Consider the following 19,171-nt stretch of genomic DNA (forward strand, 5'->3'; position numbering starts at 1 on the left):
CGTATCGAAAATAACCGAACCGAGACAAAATTATGCAATACGTATCGAACCGTGAAGGAGGTGTACCGTTTCACCCCTAATTATTTTCCATCGAAATTCTAACAGTTTTTTTGGAAGACTTAGTCTCAAAAGACTACATAAATGTTGTCAATGAAGAACCCCAGCATCCTTTTAAAATCAACTTCTGAGTACTGAGAATTAGAATGATTTTAACAAAGTAAATTCATATGCACTATTCATTTTAGAAATAAATCATCACTTTAAAAACATATGTATCCTTTATTGTTTTCAAAAAGTATCAATACACATCAAAATTGAATGATTTGACCAATAATTTATACAATTCTTTTTAGTCACAACTCCTTATATTTCAACATGATTAATTGATATTTATTCCAAAGAACATAAAATTACTGTTTACATTTTTATGTTACCAATATGCACATTGTCACCTGATTTTTTTTTTAACATTTAGACATAGCATACCTACTAAACAGCACAAACACCATGTATTGGGCTATATTGCACATGCTTCCTCCGTCCAACAATTTGATTCACATGATAATTTCACTTGAAATACCTTCCATTCACTTGACAAAGTGTGTGTATTAATTACAAAATGTAGAGAATTTTAATAGAAAAGATGCATTGAATGCCAAATATTGAAATGTCATTATGAAAGGAAAATTTGCTAAGTTATAAGTTAAAACAATCTCATCAATTGCCACAGCATCCTGAGCTCTGTGACTTGGCCTTTTTCTTCAGGTCTACTGTGTTTCCATGCTGGGTTTTGATCTCTATCACATCCTCCAAATCTCTTAAGCGTTTGATCGCAGCTTTAAATGCTTCATCAACATTGGTGGAATCTTTAGCGCTGGTTTCAAAATAGGGAGCTTGTCCATTTGCTTGACACCACTCTTGAGCCATTTCAGTGGAAACCATTCGATTTTCCACATCTATTTTGTTTCCCAGTATCACAAAAGGAAAATTGTTACCATCCTGAATGTCAGCATAATACAAAAATTCTTTTTTCCACATTGCCAGATTTTTAAAACTCTGAATATCATCAACAGCAAAAGTCAACAAACAACAATCCGCTCCTCGATAAAACGGTGTCCGTAAACTCTTAAAGCGTTCCTGTCCTGCCGTGTCCCATATCTGCATGGTGTAATTCTCTCCCTCAAAGCTGACATCCTTGTTTAAGAACTCCACACCAATGGTGTGAAATGATTGGGCATCAAATTTGTTACTGACAAAACGGTTCATTAAAGAGCTTTTTCCAACACCTCCATCCCCAAGTAGAACAACCTTAAGTAACTTGGACTTCTGAGACATCTCTTCTTCTTCTTGTCTTCCCCTACATTTAAAATATAAAACCTACATTAGTACAATTAGTACAACCTCATATATGTGTCAAACATTTATAAAAGTCAGTATTCATCAAGAGAAAAGTATATTTATATATATATATCCATAGACAAAGAAACTGCTCTCACATTCTTTAAATATGGTAGCCAGCAAGTTGTAATTACAGTGTACAAGATATACCTTTATATCAAACATGGTAGGACAATGAGACTGTAGTGAGAGTAATTAATCAGAATTAATCAAGTGTAGGGTAACTAATTGTCAGTTTCTCACGTCAGCTGACAGTTAACATTTGCTGTTAAATTGTACTGGATGCATCACAAAATTACACAGAATGCACAGAAAAAGCTGTAATTATCTTAATAATTCTTTGCATATTTAAAATTAGTGGAAGAACTTAAAATGCAACCTCCAAATGGAGAATGGGTATCACATGATCTAGCTTTCTGTATGGTCAATGTGTACATGCAATCTTTTAATGTTATAAATTCTGGAGGCCATTTACAATGTTTGCTGTAGCTAATCTTATACCTATGAATACTATAATCCAATGCACACTTTGCAAAAGTTGCCTTAAATTGATTATCAATTGTTCTATCCAGTCATCATATTCATTTTTTAAGACATTGTTCTGAATTTGTATCAAATCTTAATATATTTATTTTATACTGATCATGTATCAGACAACAGTCACTATTAAAAGAAGAAAAGTCACTAGTGTTGTTGGCCATGCATGGATGAATAAAAATGAATGAACTGTTCACTACATAAATTTTATCACATGTAGCAAAGATTGCTAAGCACTTGATAGTGCTTTCAGATGGCAAGAAATGGTTATTTAAGTTCTTCAGAGTCTGGCCCTGCAACCTCTGATAAACGACAAACACTGTAAAAATAGATTTCAAAATTAGGAATCGGTGCATACCATTACCTATTAGGTTTCTTAGAGACTGTCTACTGTAATTTTTCAGGTGGATTAATATCATACAAGTGAGTAATCATTTTAATTTAATATTCTATAATCTTGTCAGGTTGACACAAAAATAATAGCAAAAAATTGAATTTTTTTTCTCCTTCAGCAGTGAGTAAAAGCTAAAATCACTTGAGCTGTTGCTACAAACAAATAAATGGATGCAAGTATTGGTGTATATTTTTATTATACTTATCTAAAGGGGCTTGGAGACAGATTTGAAGTAATATTTCCTAAATTTTTAGTATAAAATCATGAATTACAAATGTACATGTTGCTAGACCATTTCAGACCAGTATATTATAAAAGCATCTTTAGAAACTATGAAAACTATGAATTCTGGGATGCATTTGATTGACACACATCCTTGCACTTTAATGAAGTAAAACTTTAATCCTGAAAAATCAAAATAAAATTGTGAGAAAGCAAAAAACAAAAAAAAAACAACAACAAGAAACCAGTGTTTTGAATTCATGTTCAGTGATATATGCAGAGTAAACAAATTGAATGCCCGGTAAAACATAAACATTAACAATAACAGAGTATGTGCCCATGTTTATGAACACAGATGTTTGATGTAATATGTTATGAAGAATGTTGTTGTCATTGAATTTTAAGAATTTTCATGCAACTTTGTTCAATTTATTAAACTGAAGCTATTTTTGAATAAAAACAGAAATTTAAAATTGTACGAAAAATGGCAATGCAACTGTGTCCAGGCCCCTTTAAAGTTATTTTAGTGATACTTTAATCAACTGGAATGCGAGTTGCACAATGCAAGTTTCGAGATTGTAACTCTCCAACAATAGAGGCACAAAAAGTATCCATACCGTCATTCGAGATTGTAACTCTCCAACAATAGAGGCACAAAAAGTATCCATACTGGCATGGAAGTTTGACAGGTTGTTGATGTACACAAATGTGTACAAATAAATGAACGATGGCTAGGGCTTATAAAATATATTTAATGTTATGGAAAGTTGAAATATTGTCAAGAGTGATGATTTTGATGATTTTATTAAGCTCTACTATATGCGTTTTACAAAATCTACTTTCAATTAGGATATCTGAAAACAAAAGAACCATCAAAGTCTTTGTGTAAAAGATGCTTCCTTGATTGTACAAACCATTTCTACAGAGTAAGTGCATGGGCTCTTTGAAATTATAATAAGCGAACGAGTGTGTGTGTCATTCAGAATGCTGACGTGCAATGATCAGATGCGTGTGTATTATTATTTTATAGAGATCCATATCTCTTCCATCATCTGACAAGCCTTTATTTATCCTCTAATATTTTCTTTTGTTTTGTTTTTTTCTTGGTAGGAAAAAAATTGACACCTTTACATAAATTTGGTAGTTTTTGAGCTGAAGAGTGCATCCCAGCAATCTGTTATGACAGACCAGCATATCAATGACTTAACATATCCAATATAAATAACTGTCCTACCTGCCTGTTTATGTGGAAACAAAACTCACCTCTGTGATGAAAGAGTGCACCAAGGGAGATAATCTTGAAACTTGCGTATTTACAGGTTACTACTCTATACAAATCCCTGTGCAAAACACTGACTCATGTCTGTAGCTCAACCACTAGATAGAACATTCTATCGTTTAAATGATATTGTCCTATACACCTGGTTTAATGATAGAATTCATTCTGTGTGTTGTCAATGTAGCAAAATAAACAGGGGAAAATAATTCTTATACTTATTCTTAGAATCCAGAAACACGGTTTTACAGATTATTCTAACTATGTAGAATGTTTCCTAGGTGGGCTATTTTTATTTTCAAAGAAGAAACAGTGTATGAAAATACATACATGTCTTTCCAATGTTTTATCATAATGAGAAATAACCAAAATATTTATAAGCTCGTGTATATATCTATTACAGGTGAAATGCATGATAAATATAATCTAATATTACACATTTCAATGAGATCAGCGAGGGATATTCCAGTGTCCATTTGAGAGAAATTATCTTGCATACTATCCATAATTGACTAAAAATTGTACTGCATGATTTACTTTAAATGTTATCCTTGTATTTTACCTGCTTAATTCTCTTTCTTAAGCTCTCAAACGTTCGTATTCACTCTGAATTTCATTGTTTTCTTTTCAGACTTGTCAACATGAACATGATGGCAGATCAGTCACTGACGTCAGGTAAGTCATGTGATGTATCACGCGGGATCCCCTTCCGGTGTGCAAGAACCGCCGTTGCGAAGGACGCACAAACAGCAGGTGCTTGTTACAATTCCACTTTCAATAATATAAACCAACAAACCCCTATATACTTCTATATCATCAATAAATACCCATGTTTATGTTGGACCTTCTACAAGTCAAAGCATAGGTGAAAATTCTATTCCTTATCAATCAATTACGGAATTCTTTACATGGGTACTTTTGTCTTTACTTGCTTTGTATAAACATCCGATATCTTTTGCAATACCAAACGGGGGCAAACATTAGACAAGAACTTAAGAAACTGGTGCAGTGTCAGGTTAGGTTTGATGAATGCATACAGGCCTACAATCATTTTTCATTTCAATCCCAAATTGATTAATTTTATTCTTGAGTGTTATTAACAAAGAAAACACTGAAATGGGTATAAAAGGATAATTAAGGTCTTCCGTCTTCACGGAAGACCTTATAGTGATTCTACTGTTTCTTATTATTATTATTATTATTAGTATTAGTATTATTATTTTTCCGCCCATTTAATTTTGTGCACGCGATTTCTCGAAGACTACTGGGTGGATTTACATGAAATTTGCAGGAACAATTTGTTGTAATCTGAAGTTATTTTATCCGAGAGATTTTTTGGAAATTCATTTCCGGTGCCAAGTTACGGACCATTTTCTGAATTTCAAAATGACATTTTGTCCGCGGATAATCTCAAGAACTGTAAAAAGATATCAAAGTGAAATTTTCAGGGATTATAGATCGTGATAAATACTAGCCTGGTCGCTACTTTTTGTTCGTCGTCAGTACTTCCGGTCGCTTACGGAAGTGATCAAAGAAATCGTAAAATTTCAAATTTCCTTTTTTAAATCAATACTTACATCACATTATTGCATCGCCTTTGTAGTTTCGAAATATGTTGGTCCCACCGGAAACAAAAACGTCAACTTCCGGTTACAAGAGAAAAACTACATCATTTGAGTATATTTCTTTCCCATTAATATCTTTTGTAGGTAATGTTTTTGAAATGAATTTTAAATATGTTACTCAGACTGCAAATGTCTAGAGTAACGTCACAAATCTTTGTAAAATACACTTCCGGTAGCGTGTTTTTTCTGTCCTCAAAATGAGAAGTTGTCTGAGCAAGATCTCGGAAATGGTAAGAGATTAAGACACCAAACTTACATGAGCAACAGACCTTAAGATGAAGGCAAAACCATTTGATTTAAGAGCGTCAGCCGTCACTTCCGGTCGTCACAGGAAGTGATCAAAGAAATCGAAAATTTCAACTTTTCTTTTTTTAACTAAAAATTGATCACTTTATTGCATCTTTTTTGTAGATTCGAGCGATGTTAGTCCCACCGGAAACAAAAACGACAACTTCCGGTTATAAGAGAAATACTAAATAATTTGATTTTTTTTTTTACTTTCCCATAAATATTCTTTATAGATGAAGTATTTAAAATGAATTTTAAATATGTTATTCAGAGTGCAAATGTCTAGAATAACCTTAAATACTTTTCAAAAATTCTCTTCCGGTCGCGTGTTTTCCTGTCCTCAAAATGAGAAGTTGTCAGAACGAGATCTCAAAAACAGGTAAAAGATTAAAACACCAAACTTTTATGAGTAATAGATCTTGAGGAGTAAGCGAAACCATTTGGATTAAACGCGTCCGTCGTCACTTCCGCTTGTCACAGGAAGTGATCAAAGAAATCAGAAATTTTAACTTTTCTTTTTTAAATTTAGACTTGCATCACTCCATTGTATCTCTTTCGCTGTTTTGAAATATGTTAGATTCCACTGGAAACAAAAACGTCAACTTCCGGTTTTAGCAGATAAACTACGATATTTTTGTATTTAACTTTCTCATAAATATTGCTTATTGACAAAGTAAATAAATTTATATATGTTGTAGATACTGCTAATGTCTAAAGAAAAGTCAGAGATTTTTTATAAAATTCACTTCCGGTCGCGTGTTTACCTGTCCTCAAAATTAGAATTTGTTCTCACAATATTGCTTGGCAACAGCAAACGACTGAAGTCTAAAACTTTCAGGACTGATAGTCAGTCATCAGTTTATCTGAATCGTGAGAAAATCTTGTATCGTTGTTACTTCCGGTCGAGACAGGTAGTGAAGCAAAAAAGTGAATGGTTAATGGTTAGCACGCAAATTTTCACGCATTCAACCAGGGTTAAATCTCCAGAGTGTCTGAATTTCTTTTATCACTTGTTCAGCTTGAATTTTCATTTTTATTTTTAGAATCGGACGGAAGACCTCTCATTGCTCGCAATGAGTTTCTAGTTACATTTATATTTCAAATTGTAGCCTTCATTATTTCAAGTGAAGTTGATCACAACGGAACCAACAAGCTCATTTGTTTGAGGACTGTTCTGTGAGAGGAATGACAAGTATAATAGGACTCCTTCAGTTTCTACATTTCCTGATTACAGCAGCTGTAGATTAATTTACTTTAGACTCACTGTGATATGCTTATATGGGAGGAAAAACTTATCACTGTTAAGTTTTTCCTCCCATATAAGCATATCACAGTGAGTCTAAAGTAAATTAATCTACAGCTGCTGTAATCAGGAAATGTAGAAACTGAAGGATTAATATACTTGTCATTCCTCTCACAGAACAGTCCTCAAACAAATGAGCTTGTTGGTTCCGTTGTGATCAACTTCACTTGAAATAATGAAGGCTACAATTTGAAATATAAATGTAATTATCCTTTTATACCCATTTCAGTGTTTTCTTTTGTTTAGAACAAACCAGACCTGATAAATTATATGCATCTATGAGTAAAAAAATAACTATCAAATTATATTTTCGTGCTAACTTGATTTATATATCATACATTGTATATCTAATGTGTTTTCCATCCAAAAAAAAATCAGGACTCCTAATGAGCATTGTTGGGGAGTAACTTTAAGATATTCTAATATTCTACACACTCACTTACTCAATCCTCTCTGCGCCATCAGGTGCTAACTTTATATGTCATATCATATAAGAAGCAATTTAATTCTTTTTTTTTTTTTTTTTTTTTTTTTTTTTTTTACAAAATTGAGAGTATATTTAATGTGTTTTCCATCCAAAAAAAAATCAGGACTCCTAATGAGCATTGTTGGGGAGTAACTTTAAGATATTCTACACACTCACTTACTCAATCCTCTCTGCGCCATCAGGTGCTTGAGGCGGCTACAAGGGATTTCTGGCTCGGTCTGCAGCTGCTCGTGGTGCTGTCTCCATGGTCAGACCTCTGCACTTCAGGTCTTTGAGGACAGTTCTTCTCCATGTCTCCTTTGGCCGGCCTCTATTTCTTTTTCCCTGGGGTGTCCATCTAAGGGCAACCCTAGGCAGTGAGTTGGGGGGCATGCACAGAACATGACCAAGCCATTGCCAGCGTCTTGTTTGGATGGTCTGTGATATTGTAGACATCCCAGTTCTTTCCAACAGTTCTTCATTCGAGATGGTGTTTGGCCAAAAGATCTTGAGAAAAAGTCTGAGGGATTTGGTTTGAAAGACTTCTAGTTTTCTTTCAATTGCCAAAGAGGTATTCCAGCACACTGATCCATACAAGAGGACACTGAGGACATTGCTGTTGAAGATCCTGATCTTGGTGCAGATGTTAAGTGCTGTGGATCTCCATATGGGTTTCAACATTGCAAAAGCCTGATTTGCCTTGCTAATCCTGGTGTTGACTTCCTTGTCACAGTCGCCCGTTGCGGTGACCATGCTACCCAGGTATGTGAACTCCTCACCATCCTCTAGTGGCTTACTGTTGATCAGTACTGGATTACTGTTAGTGGTGTTTTACTTGTAAAACCTGGGTCTTTTTGGTGTTGACCTTCAATCCGATTTTGTTAGATGTTGCACTGAGGAGCTCTGTCTTCTGCTGAATATCCTGATGTCTGTTTGATAGGAGGCCAAGGTCATCAGCATAATCAAGGTCCTAGTTGAGGTCAGTGTCCACTGCAATCCCTGTCTTTTGCCTTGTGTGGTGTTCTTCATAACCCAGTCAATTGCAAGTGAAAATAGCACAGGCTTCACTCCGGTGTTCACTGCAAAGGGCTCCGTGAGCTGGCTGTTATATATCACTCAGCACTCAAAGTTCTCATAGAGGGACTGGATGATATGAACCAGTTTCTGTGGGATGCCGTAGTGACACAGGATCTTCCAGAGAGACTCATGGTGTAAGCTGTCAAAAGCCTTCTCAAAATCAATGAATACAGCATAGAGTGTGCTATTCCATTCACATGACTGCTCCAGTATCTGTCGTAGTACAAAAATATGGTCAGTACAGGATTTCCCTTTTCTGAATCCGGCCTGCTCCTGGCTAAGTAATATGTCATCTACAGCAGTTGTCATGCGTTATAGTATGATGTGGCTGAAGACCTTGCTGGTGAGAGAGTGGAGTGTAATCCCACGCCAGTTGTTGCAGTCTCCAAGGTCACCTTTCTTGGGCAGCTTAATGATGACCCCTTTCTTCCAGTCATCTGGAATATCCTCTTTATCCCATATATCTTGGAGGATACGCTGCAGTATGTATGGTGTTTCTTTTCCTTTTGCTTCCAGCATCTTAGGGCATACACCATCCTTTCCTGGGGCTTTACCATTTTTTAGTTTATGAATTGCATTTGTCACCTTATTCAGCGTAAAGCAGCCCATTTCTATCTCAAGATCTGTCTCTGCCTCATCAATGTCAGGGAGTATCGATGGATCTGGTCGGTTCAGAATCTTTTCAAAATGTTCTCTCCACCTCTATAGTTTTGTCAATTCCTCTGTAATCGCTGAGCCATCTTCTGCTTTTGCCGGGAGGTCTTGGTTGGGACCATGATCACCTCTTAGTTTCTTTGTGATCTGGTAGACGGTTTTCATGTCTTTTCTTTCAGCGGCTTCCTGTGCTTCCTCGGCGAGTTGCTCCATATAGTAGCGCCGATCTCTCCTTGCTGACTTCTTCACTTCCTTATCTTTCTTTCTATACAAGGCAGCTGCCCTATCTTTCAATCTAGGTGACTTTGCATCTATGAGGTTCTTCTTTAGTTGTTTCCTCTCTTCAATTGTAGTCCACGTGTCTTTGGATAACCGTTCCGATTTGGCATGTCTCTTTTAGCCTATGACTTCTGCAGCAGAATCATTCATGGCCTGGTGGAATTGGTCGATAGTGATAGCTGTCTCGTCTTGAAGTGTGCTGTATCAGTTCCTGAGTGTGATGTTGAATTCTTCTCTGACACTTGGGTCCTTGAGCTTGCTAACATCAAATCGCTTGCTGTTACTAGTACCGATCTTGGCCTTTCTCAGCTTAAGACAAATCTTGGCTATAACAAGATTGTGGTCACTACCAATGTCAGCATGGCGCATTGCTCGCACATCCTGGAGAGAGTGCCTCCATTTACTGTTGATCAAAATGTGGTCAATCTGACTTTTGGTGCGTCCATCTGGTGATGTCCAGGTCAGCTTGTGGATGGTTTTATGAGCAAAGAGACTACCACCTATAACAAAGTCATTTACCTCACATATGCTGATGAGCCTTTCCCCATTGTCTTTGAGGTCGCCCACTGCATGTTGACCCATAACTCTTCTCCTGTTGTGGTTAATCTGCCCCACTCTTGCAATGGAGTCCCCCATCAGAAGCATGACATCATGCCTTGGAATGTCATTGAGTACTGCATGTAGAGAGCTGTAGAAGTTGTCTTTTGCTGCTTCTTCTTCTGCGCTGTCAGTTGGTGCATAAGCACTCACAATGGAGACCTTCGTGTATAGGGAGTTAAGTCTGACATACAGTAGACGTTCATTTATAGGCTTTCGCTGAAGGACCGTATTGGCAAATTTCTGGCTGATGAGGAGAGCTACTCCCTCATGATGGTTATTATCACTTCGTCCAGACCATATAATGACTTTCCCTGAGTTCAGTCTCTGTTTCCCTGTTCCTGTCCATCTGACTTCACTCATGGCCAGCAGAGACAGGTTATATTGTTTCATCTCATTTACTGCTTGGGCAAGTCTTCCGGTTTGGTATAATGTCCGAATATTCCAGCACCCAACTCAGATGTAGTGTTTCGGTGTCAGGAGATCTGCTATCGGGTCTTGAACCGTCATAATTCCAGATGTATGGCCTGCTTCACTCCATTCACCAGCTGAAATATAGTTCCTTGTAGATGTTTCTGTAGCATACATGGTTTTTACGAGATAGGATTGCTGGCCCTACGCTCAACCCTCCTCCTTTCTCATCCAGGCTTGGGACCAGCCATGGCAAAGTTTTATATATTCTACACAACAAGATACAATCATTTGTCTTCAGTAAGATTTTATAACATATTGCATACTTGGGATACAAACAACTTTATTCATTGGCAAATAAGTTGATGAAACAACTATATCAACAGTCTTGTTTAAAGTCAACATTTTGACATTCTATGGTCAATACTCCTTGTCAGGAAAAACAATCTATCATTAAATTGAATGTTGAATGACATTTTTCGTACAAATTGTTAGGCTATTATTTTCACATTGAATTGTCTATGGACTTTAGCTTGAATACTGTTTGTTATCTTCATATTTCACTATATTTTGTCCTCAGTGACTGTGCCTTTTGAAAATACCTTGCAGTTTTCACTAAAATTCTGGAAGAAAATGGCCATGTCAGTGGAAAAAAAATCATTTAATCCACCCTTTCACTGTAATAGACTGTCTTGATGACAGAGATCTGAATTTTTTTTTAGAAAGAACATTAATTGAAAAATCTCTGTAATGAAGTAGTTATGGCTTTGATTAATCTACAAGTAAAATGAGCATTAGTAAAAAGATGATAATTTTTGGCAAAAGTCATGAAAACTAACCTTTGAACTTATTTACTTTGGTTATAATCTTTACTTTATGTATTTAGTATGTGTTTTCCTAAGTTTAGCAGCCAAAAATTATGTTGAATTTTTCAGTATCTGCACAGGAAACAAATTTAAATAAATAGAAAGTACAATATATCGATATCTCGAATCCTCGGATATCTCGAAGTTCCCATCGAGTTCAAGATAACGAGGTTAGACTGTATATATTTTACACTGATGTCAAAATCATCTGACATCCTGATAATTATGCAAGCTTTATTATTAATAAACATATTTAAAATTTGCAGAATTTATTAAAGATATATCTCTAAATTGATTTGACTCTAACATAATTACTACTATAAAACAAGAGGCCCAAGGGCCACATCGCTCACCTGAGCACTGTGGCTAGGAAAAAAGGAAAAATCAGTTTAGTATTGAAAAGCTTAAATGCATAAGTGGTCCCAACCTACCCCTAAAAAGGGAGTGGGGGGGGGGGTCATGATTTGAACAAACTTGAATCTACACTATATGAGGATGCTTTCGTATAAATATGACAAACCGTGGCTCTGCTGTTCTTGAGATTTTTAAAGATTTTTCCTATATATTCCTATGTAAAACTTTGATCGTCCAATGTGGCCCCACCCAACCCCGGGGGTCATGATTTGAACAAACTTGAATCTACACCACCTGAGGATGCTTCCAAATAAATATGACCAATCATAGCTTTGCTGTTCTTGAGAAGAAGATTTTTGAAGATTTTTCCTATGTACACCTACATGTATGTTAATTGATCGTCCATTTTGGCCCCACCCTACCCCCGGGGGTCATGATTTGAACAAACTTGAATCTACACCACCTGAGGATGCTTCCATATAAATATGACCAATCATAGCTTTGCTGTTCTTGAGAAGAAGATTTTTGAAGATTTTTCCTATATATTCCAGACCTATGTAAAACTTTGATCGTCCAATGTGGCCCCACCCTACCCCCGGGGGTCATGATTTGTACAAACTTGAATCTACACCACCTGTGGATGCTTCCAAATAAATATGACCAATCATAGCTTTGCTGTTCTTGAGAAGAAGATTTTTGAAGATTTTTCCTATATATTCCTATGTAAAACTTTGATCGTCCATTGTGGCCCCACCCTATCCCCGGGGGTCATGATTTGAACAAACTTGAATCTACACTACCTGACAATAATTCCACATGAGTTTCATCTTTCCTGGCCCACTGGTTCTTGAGAAGAAGATTTTTCAATAATGCCATTAATTTTTTGCTATTTCGTAATTATCTCCCCTTGGAGGAGGGCGTGGCCCTTCATTTGAACAAACTTGAAACCCCTTCACCCAAGGATACTTTGTGCCAAGTTTGATTGAAATTGGCCCAGTAGTTCTGGAGAAGAAGATGAAAATGTGAAAAGTTTACGACAACAACGACGCCGACGCCGCCGCCGCCGCCGACAGACAACGGACAAATTTTGATCAGAAAAGCTCACTTGAGCCTTCGGCTCAGGTGAGCTAAAAAGGATAAAAGAATTATACAATAACCAGTTCCTCTTAGTGTGATCATTATGTGAGAGAGCCAGGTACAAATTCAGTTAAAAGCCTTTTTTCATCATGCTGATTTTATAAATGATTTTTTAAGGTCATATTTCAAGTAAGTTGTGTCGTTAAAAATCATCAGAGGTGAAACATATATTTTCACTGACAGGGAGGGGACTTATTGACCAGGCATGCCTGGTGAACAAATACAGGAATGCAAATTACCGGTAGTACAGAGGTTAATATCCCAACATATATTGTATTTGTGCAAAGAATTGTGAAAATTCAGTACTCAGTATGAATCTGTAAAACCAGACTTGATTAAAACTCAAGCATTAACCCATCATAGATATATCACTGAAATAGATTGCTAGCTTAGGTACACCACCTACAGATCCAAATTATTACAGATTTGCTTTGGGGTTAAATTCACTGAACCAGATGCAGATTAAATATATATAATATATATATATTCATATATATATTTTTTGTAATATACCCAGTACTTAGGAAGAGAATATTTATAGGCTGTGAACCTGCTATCAAATTCTTTTCATTTTTTATTATATTTAAAAATTAATTAAATTTAAATTATGTACAAAACTTCAATAAAATTTTGTCCCATTTTGCCATAGATTTCACCCTAGCTTTTCTCAAAAACAATCATAAAAGATTTCATTTTTTGCTATATTATTTTTTTGCCCATATTTAAATATGTATGGAAATTATTAAATTGGTTGACTCAACATATAAATCCCCCTGAGGTATTTTTATTGATCAGTAGATGCCCTGCCTCGTCAGTTTCACTTCTGGTTTTACAACACTGCGTATTTTTAGTACATTGGATTTCATAGGTGGTAGTGTATTTCAGACTTGAAGGTAATTGCTTAATTAACTGATTACTTATTAGCAGTAACAAGTCGTTCATTATTAAGTGAAACTTATAGTCTTTAGAGTGATTATTTGTATAGTTTTGCAGAACCTAACTTTTAATCAAGCATAAAATATCAAGTCAGGAGAATTTAAATCATTTGTACAAACAGCTTAACCCGGTAGTTGTAGTTGAGTATTCTTGTTAGTGATAAGACATGTACTGATATGTTTGGTAGTGGTGAATTATTACCTAGGAAACTTAATAGTCATTAGGAATTACCAGTCCAGTACTGTATGTAGTATTTTGTGTGTATTTATCATTATTTTCATTTCTTCTATGTAGGTCATAGAGGTGTCTTTAGTGTATGTTGAAACTTGAAAGATACTTAAAGTGTCTAGAAAATGTATTGAAGAACCTTGAAAATTTGTAAAACATACAAGATTTTGCAATTAGAATTAAATAAAAATACCAAGTATGTGCATCAGTGGCAAACCAAAAGACATGAACTTAGCTCTTTTGTTAAGTACCGTGCTATTTAAAAATCAGGATTTAAATATTTAATTCATATGTTAAGTTAATTCAAGCTATAATATGTGTTGCATGTAAAGTTGAAGTAAACAAAGTACATGTATAAATTTTTGCATGACTTGTCTTGGTAACAATTGAGATTAAAATTAGAAATTTGTCCATAGGACATGAATGCCCCTTCCAAGGTTCATTAGAGATGCAACATGAAAATTTGTATTAGTGTATGAAGTTTGATGAAAATATCTTGAAAAGTTTCTTTAAAACTGAGTTTAATACACTATAAAAAGTAGAGCAAAGGTCATTGGGAAAGCAAGGTAAAAAAAAAAAAAGAAGACACATTTATTAAATTCTCACCAAATAATGTATCAGTGCATAAGCTTACATAAACAATATCTAGAACAGTTTCTTTGGAACTGACCTAACACAAAAAGGTCAAGGTAAAAAATGTTGACAAAGTTGAATAGCTTTGATCAATATGTATCAGCATATGACATTTGATAAAAATATCTTAATTTGTTTCTTTGAAACTAAGCAAAACACAAATTTGAGAAGTGAGGTCAAGGTCAAAAGAAAAGTCAAGGTAAAAAACATTGATGCCATTGAATAGCTCTCATCAATATATAAGCATATAAAGTTTGATAGAAATATCTTGAATACTTTCTTTGAAATTTAGCTAAGCACAAATTTGGAAAGGTCAAAAACGTTGAAGCAGTTGAATAGCTCTCATCGATATATATCAGCATATGAAGTTGGATAAAAATATCTTGAATACTCTCTTTTAAACTGAGCTTAATATTATTTTAAGATAAGTGATGTCAAGGTAAGGAAAGACCAAGGTCAAAAAATGTTGATGAAGTTGAACAGATCTGATCAATGTGTATCAGCTTATGAAGTTTGATAATTTAAAATATATTGATTTGTTTCTTTGAAACTTAGCTAAACACAAATTTAAGAAAAGCGAAGTCAAGGTCAAAGGAAAGGTCAGGGTCAGAAAATGTTAATAAAGTTGAATAGTTCTCATCAGTATGTATCAGCATATAACCTGGTTTGACAAAAATGCCTTGAACAGTTTTTCAATTTGAAACTGAGCTAAACACTAATTTGAGAAAAGTGAAGTCAAGGTCAAAAAATGTTTATGCACTTGAAAAGCTTTCATTAGTATGTATCAGCATATGAAGTTTGATAAAAATATCTTGAATAGTTTCTTTGAAACTGAGTTAATCACAAAGTGTGATGGAAGGACAGACAGAAGGACAGAAGATCGACATTAAAACACTCTATGACCCTGCCTTTTTCATGGCAGGGCATAAAAAAAATGCATGTATTGAGGGACATGAGATCTTGATTGTTATAGTAAAGGGTATAGGAAGTCAGTGTGTTCATAGTGGTACTGTTGGTTCTTTGAGAAAATGTTTAATTGTAATGAGTTATTACAGGGTCATCAGTGGGCAATTTCAGCTTACAGAATTTTATCTGTATTATCTGTTTTATCTATATTATATGTATGTAATGATCTCGGATGTAGATCTAGGATTTTGCATATTAGAGGGGGATCATGCTATTTGATGGCAAGGGGTGTTGGTATGGCTGAGATCCCTTAAGGACTGTCCAGCTGGGGGCCTGAGCATAGGCAATTTAGACATAAATGCCTTTAATTTTACTTTTATAAATCAATATATGACAGTGAAAACTATATCAGAAATAGAGGGGCACACCCCAGGAGTCTGAGTGCCTCCTTCTGAATCCATGACCGAATCTTCATACTTTTAATTCATTTGATTAATTCCAGTACAAATGTGAAAACAAATAAAAGTATACAATAAACAACATGTTTTATGTCTCAGAATTGTTTTGCTAAGTGAAAGTGAATTAACATTGTACTTATAGACAGGAAATGTAAAGACACTTGTTTTATCTGCACATAAGGATGAATAACACAAACTTTTTTTTTCAGAAATCATCAATATTTCTTGTAGATTTATATTCTAGCAGATAACCTAAATAATTTTTGCCAGGTTAAGTGGGAGAATTTTGTAAGATTTTGTCACAGTGTTAAAAATGTGTGCAAAATTTTGTCTAGAAACTTGTACATAGAATATGACACAGTCACATATCTAGACACCAAAGAAAACTTCAAATTTCTTTATATTTTAGTGATTTATTATTTATGTCATTTCTATTCAAAATAGTCCAAAAATATATATCAATCCATGCATCAAATTTTTTGTGTGTTATGTATCCTTAAGTGTGCTTACATTGATAAATTGCTTTATGAAAAACTGCAGTCCAACCATCAAAATCTCTAAAATTACATGTATATGAAATTATTATGATATTTTTTTTTATGAAAAGGAATTATGCAAAATTTTATTTATCCTAAACTTGCAATTAAAACTACCATTTTTCTGCATATAGATTTGTGTATAGCTGTCAGAATATCTGTAGTTCATTTCTGCCAAATGAATTTGAACAATCGTAATAAATGTACCATTATTTTTTGTTGTTTTTTTTTTTGTTAGAGGAGTGAAAATGTCCACCGAAGCTGCCTTGAAGGATCTTCAAAAAGAACAGAAGAAAAAGAACCTACCAGACTTATTGGATCGCAAGTTTATAAAAGTACCTGAAAATGGGGAGGGGGACATTACTGTCATGCAGTGGAATATACTGGCTCAAGGCAAGTGTTGAAAAGGATTGTTCAGTTATTATAATTTACCAGATTTTCCACATGTTTATAAGGTATATTTGACATCTAAATTAAAAAATAAATACTCGGAGACATATTAAAATCACACAATATCATATCCCAATTTACAGTTTAGCCATTGTTGTTGTAAGACTAACCACTGGCTTTTTTGTTGTTTTCACAAATTTGTTTCAAATTTTTCCAGGTTTGAGTGGTGGAAATGATAATTTTATTCTCTGTCCACCTGAGGCCCTCTCATGGGAAAATCGACAATTACATATGTTAGAGGAGATTTATAGAGTTGGACCTACCATTCTGTGTATGGAGGAAGTGGACTGCTTTTCATTTCTAGAGGAAAAACTTAAACCACTTGGGTATGAGGGAAAGTGGGTACAAAAACCAAACTCCCCATGTATGGAAATGGAGGGTAATATGGGACCAGATGGCTGTGCATTATTCTACCTCAAAGACAAACTTCAAATGATTGATACTCAACCTGTGAATCTCAAAGACAATGGCAAGGCAACCAACCAGACTGCCCTTGTCAGTAAACTTAAGGTCAAGGACAATGATCACATGGTATATGTAGCTACTGTCCATCTCAAGGCCAAATCTGGTTATGAAAATCTGCGGCACCAACAGGGAAAATACCTGCTAGATCATTTAACCAAGATAGCTGGGTCTGAACCAATCATTGTGTGTGGTGACTTCAATGCAAGTCCTAAAGAACCAGTGTACCAGGACTTTAGTAACAGTGAGCTGGGACTGAAAAGTGTGTACAAAGAAGCATCAGCAGAGAAGAAAGAACCCAAGTACACAACCTGGAAAATCCGAGCTGGAAACAATGGAGAAAATACAGAGAGCTGCAAGACCATAGATTACATCTGGATCAGAGGAAATCTTAAGCTGGCTGCCTTCTGGAATATTCCAGATGATGCCACCATAGGCCCAGATCGTTTGCCTAGCTACAAGTACCCATCAGACCATTTTGCTCTAGCCTGCAAATTAGTGTTTACCTAATTTTTTAATCAATATCCATATATTAAAATATGTTTATTATTTAGTAGCAGTCACTATTTTCACAATTTTACATTTATTTATCAAAATATTTTGATATTGTTGAAGGCTTAGATTATCATGTATTGTTGATATTAATTTTGTTATATATATTTATGTTTCTTCATATGTAACTTTTGATAAATCTTAATTAAAAATAAGTTCAGGATAAAAAAGAGCTGATAAATGAACATTGTGTGTAATGGCGATGATGATGATTATTATTATGATTATTATTGAGTACAAAATGCACAAACTGAGACTTTATTGTTGTCATCAGTTCATTTTTTGAAAAAAAAAGGGGGGGGGGCTATAACTTGAAGAGGCAGTATAATTCACTAACAAACCAGTTATAATGTCTTTGTCTTTTGGGGTTTTTTTTTTTGGGGGGGGGGGGTGTTTATACACTTGGATAGAAAATAAGATTGTTTAAAGTAAAAAGTAAAAGGACCTAGAAATATACATGTAGGTACAGTAAAACATGCTTATAACAAAGTGCCAGGGATCGATGATTCTGATTCGTATAATTGAAACATAATTTGTTATATCCATTAAGTTCACAATATATTTAATAACCATGGGGAATGAAAATCATTTTGCTTTAAACGTCAATTCGTTATAAGCATGTTTGCTTGTATAAGCATGTTTTACTGTAATTAGAAAATGCATGGTTATTTGTAACTTATTAATTATTTATTTGTAGTAGTACGTTATTAATTTCAAAAAATTGTTATTTATAGTCACAAATTGTTATTTATAGAGTCACAAGGTTTCATGAGCTCACCAATATCCTTTATCTATGAATAAAGTTACTTCCTTTAATTTGTTTTGCATTGACTGAATGATAATGATTCGTTTCAAAATGCTATCTGATCCCTAATGTTTAAATACAGCTACAGGAGTTTTTGGCAAACATGTATATTCAATCCATTTAAAGATTTTTCTTAATTAGCCAAAGCCAGCATGTTTACGTACTGTACTCCTTTAAAAAATATGGGATACATGTATATACATGTAAAGGTAATCAAGGCCTACAAACTAATTGCAATGAAAGTTTCCTATATTCTAAAGACTCAGAAACTCATTTTGAAAATAAGATGAAAATGCCTAAAAAGAAAGCTTTCATTAAATA

General features: G+C 34.7%; 3 protein-coding genes across 3 annotated transcripts; 1 reads left to right on the plus strand and 2 right to left on the minus strand.

Moving 5' to 3' along the window:
• Window positions 1–259: 259 nt before the first annotated feature.
• Window positions 260–4,510, minus strand: LOC133173050 (ras-related protein Rab-9A-like). Its single transcript, XM_061307961.1, has 2 exons — window positions 4,390–4,510; window positions 260–1,357 (listed from the first exon to the last, which is right to left on the minus strand). Exon 2 carries the CDS (start codon window positions 1,333–1,335, stop codon window positions 718–720), a length of 618 nt encoding a protein of 205 aa, XP_061163945.1. The 5' UTR covers window positions 1,336–1,357; window positions 4,390–4,510; the 3' UTR covers window positions 260–717.
• A 4,778-nt stretch (window positions 4,511–9,288) lies between these two features.
• On the minus strand, window positions 9,289–10,509 carry LOC133173903 (craniofacial development protein 2-like). Its single transcript, XM_061308970.1, has 2 exons — window positions 9,760–10,509; window positions 9,289–9,633 (listed from the first exon to the last, which is right to left on the minus strand). The coding sequence occupies exons 1-2, from the start codon at window positions 10,507–10,509 to the stop codon at window positions 9,289–9,291; spliced, it is 1,095 nt and encodes a 364-aa protein (XP_061164954.1).
• A 6,314-nt stretch (window positions 10,510–16,823) lies between these two features.
• On the plus strand, window positions 16,824–18,003 carry LOC133173055 (nocturnin-like). Its single transcript, XM_061307969.1, has 2 exons — window positions 16,824–16,974; window positions 17,189–18,003. The coding sequence occupies exons 1-2, from the start codon at window positions 16,830–16,832 to the stop codon at window positions 18,001–18,003; spliced, it is 960 nt and encodes a 319-aa protein (XP_061163953.1). The 5' UTR covers window positions 16,824–16,829.
• The last annotated feature ends 1,168 nt before the right edge of the window (window positions 18,004–19,171 follow it).

This window comes from Saccostrea echinata, unplaced genomic scaffold (genome assembly GCF_033153115.1).
Source record: "Saccostrea echinata isolate AGI-Se365-2 ecotype Australia unplaced genomic scaffold, CSIRO_AGI_Sech_v1 ptg000056l, whole genome shotgun sequence".
In the NCBI taxonomy this organism is placed as follows: domain Eukaryota; kingdom Metazoa; phylum Mollusca; class Bivalvia; order Ostreida; family Ostreidae; genus Saccostrea; species Saccostrea echinata.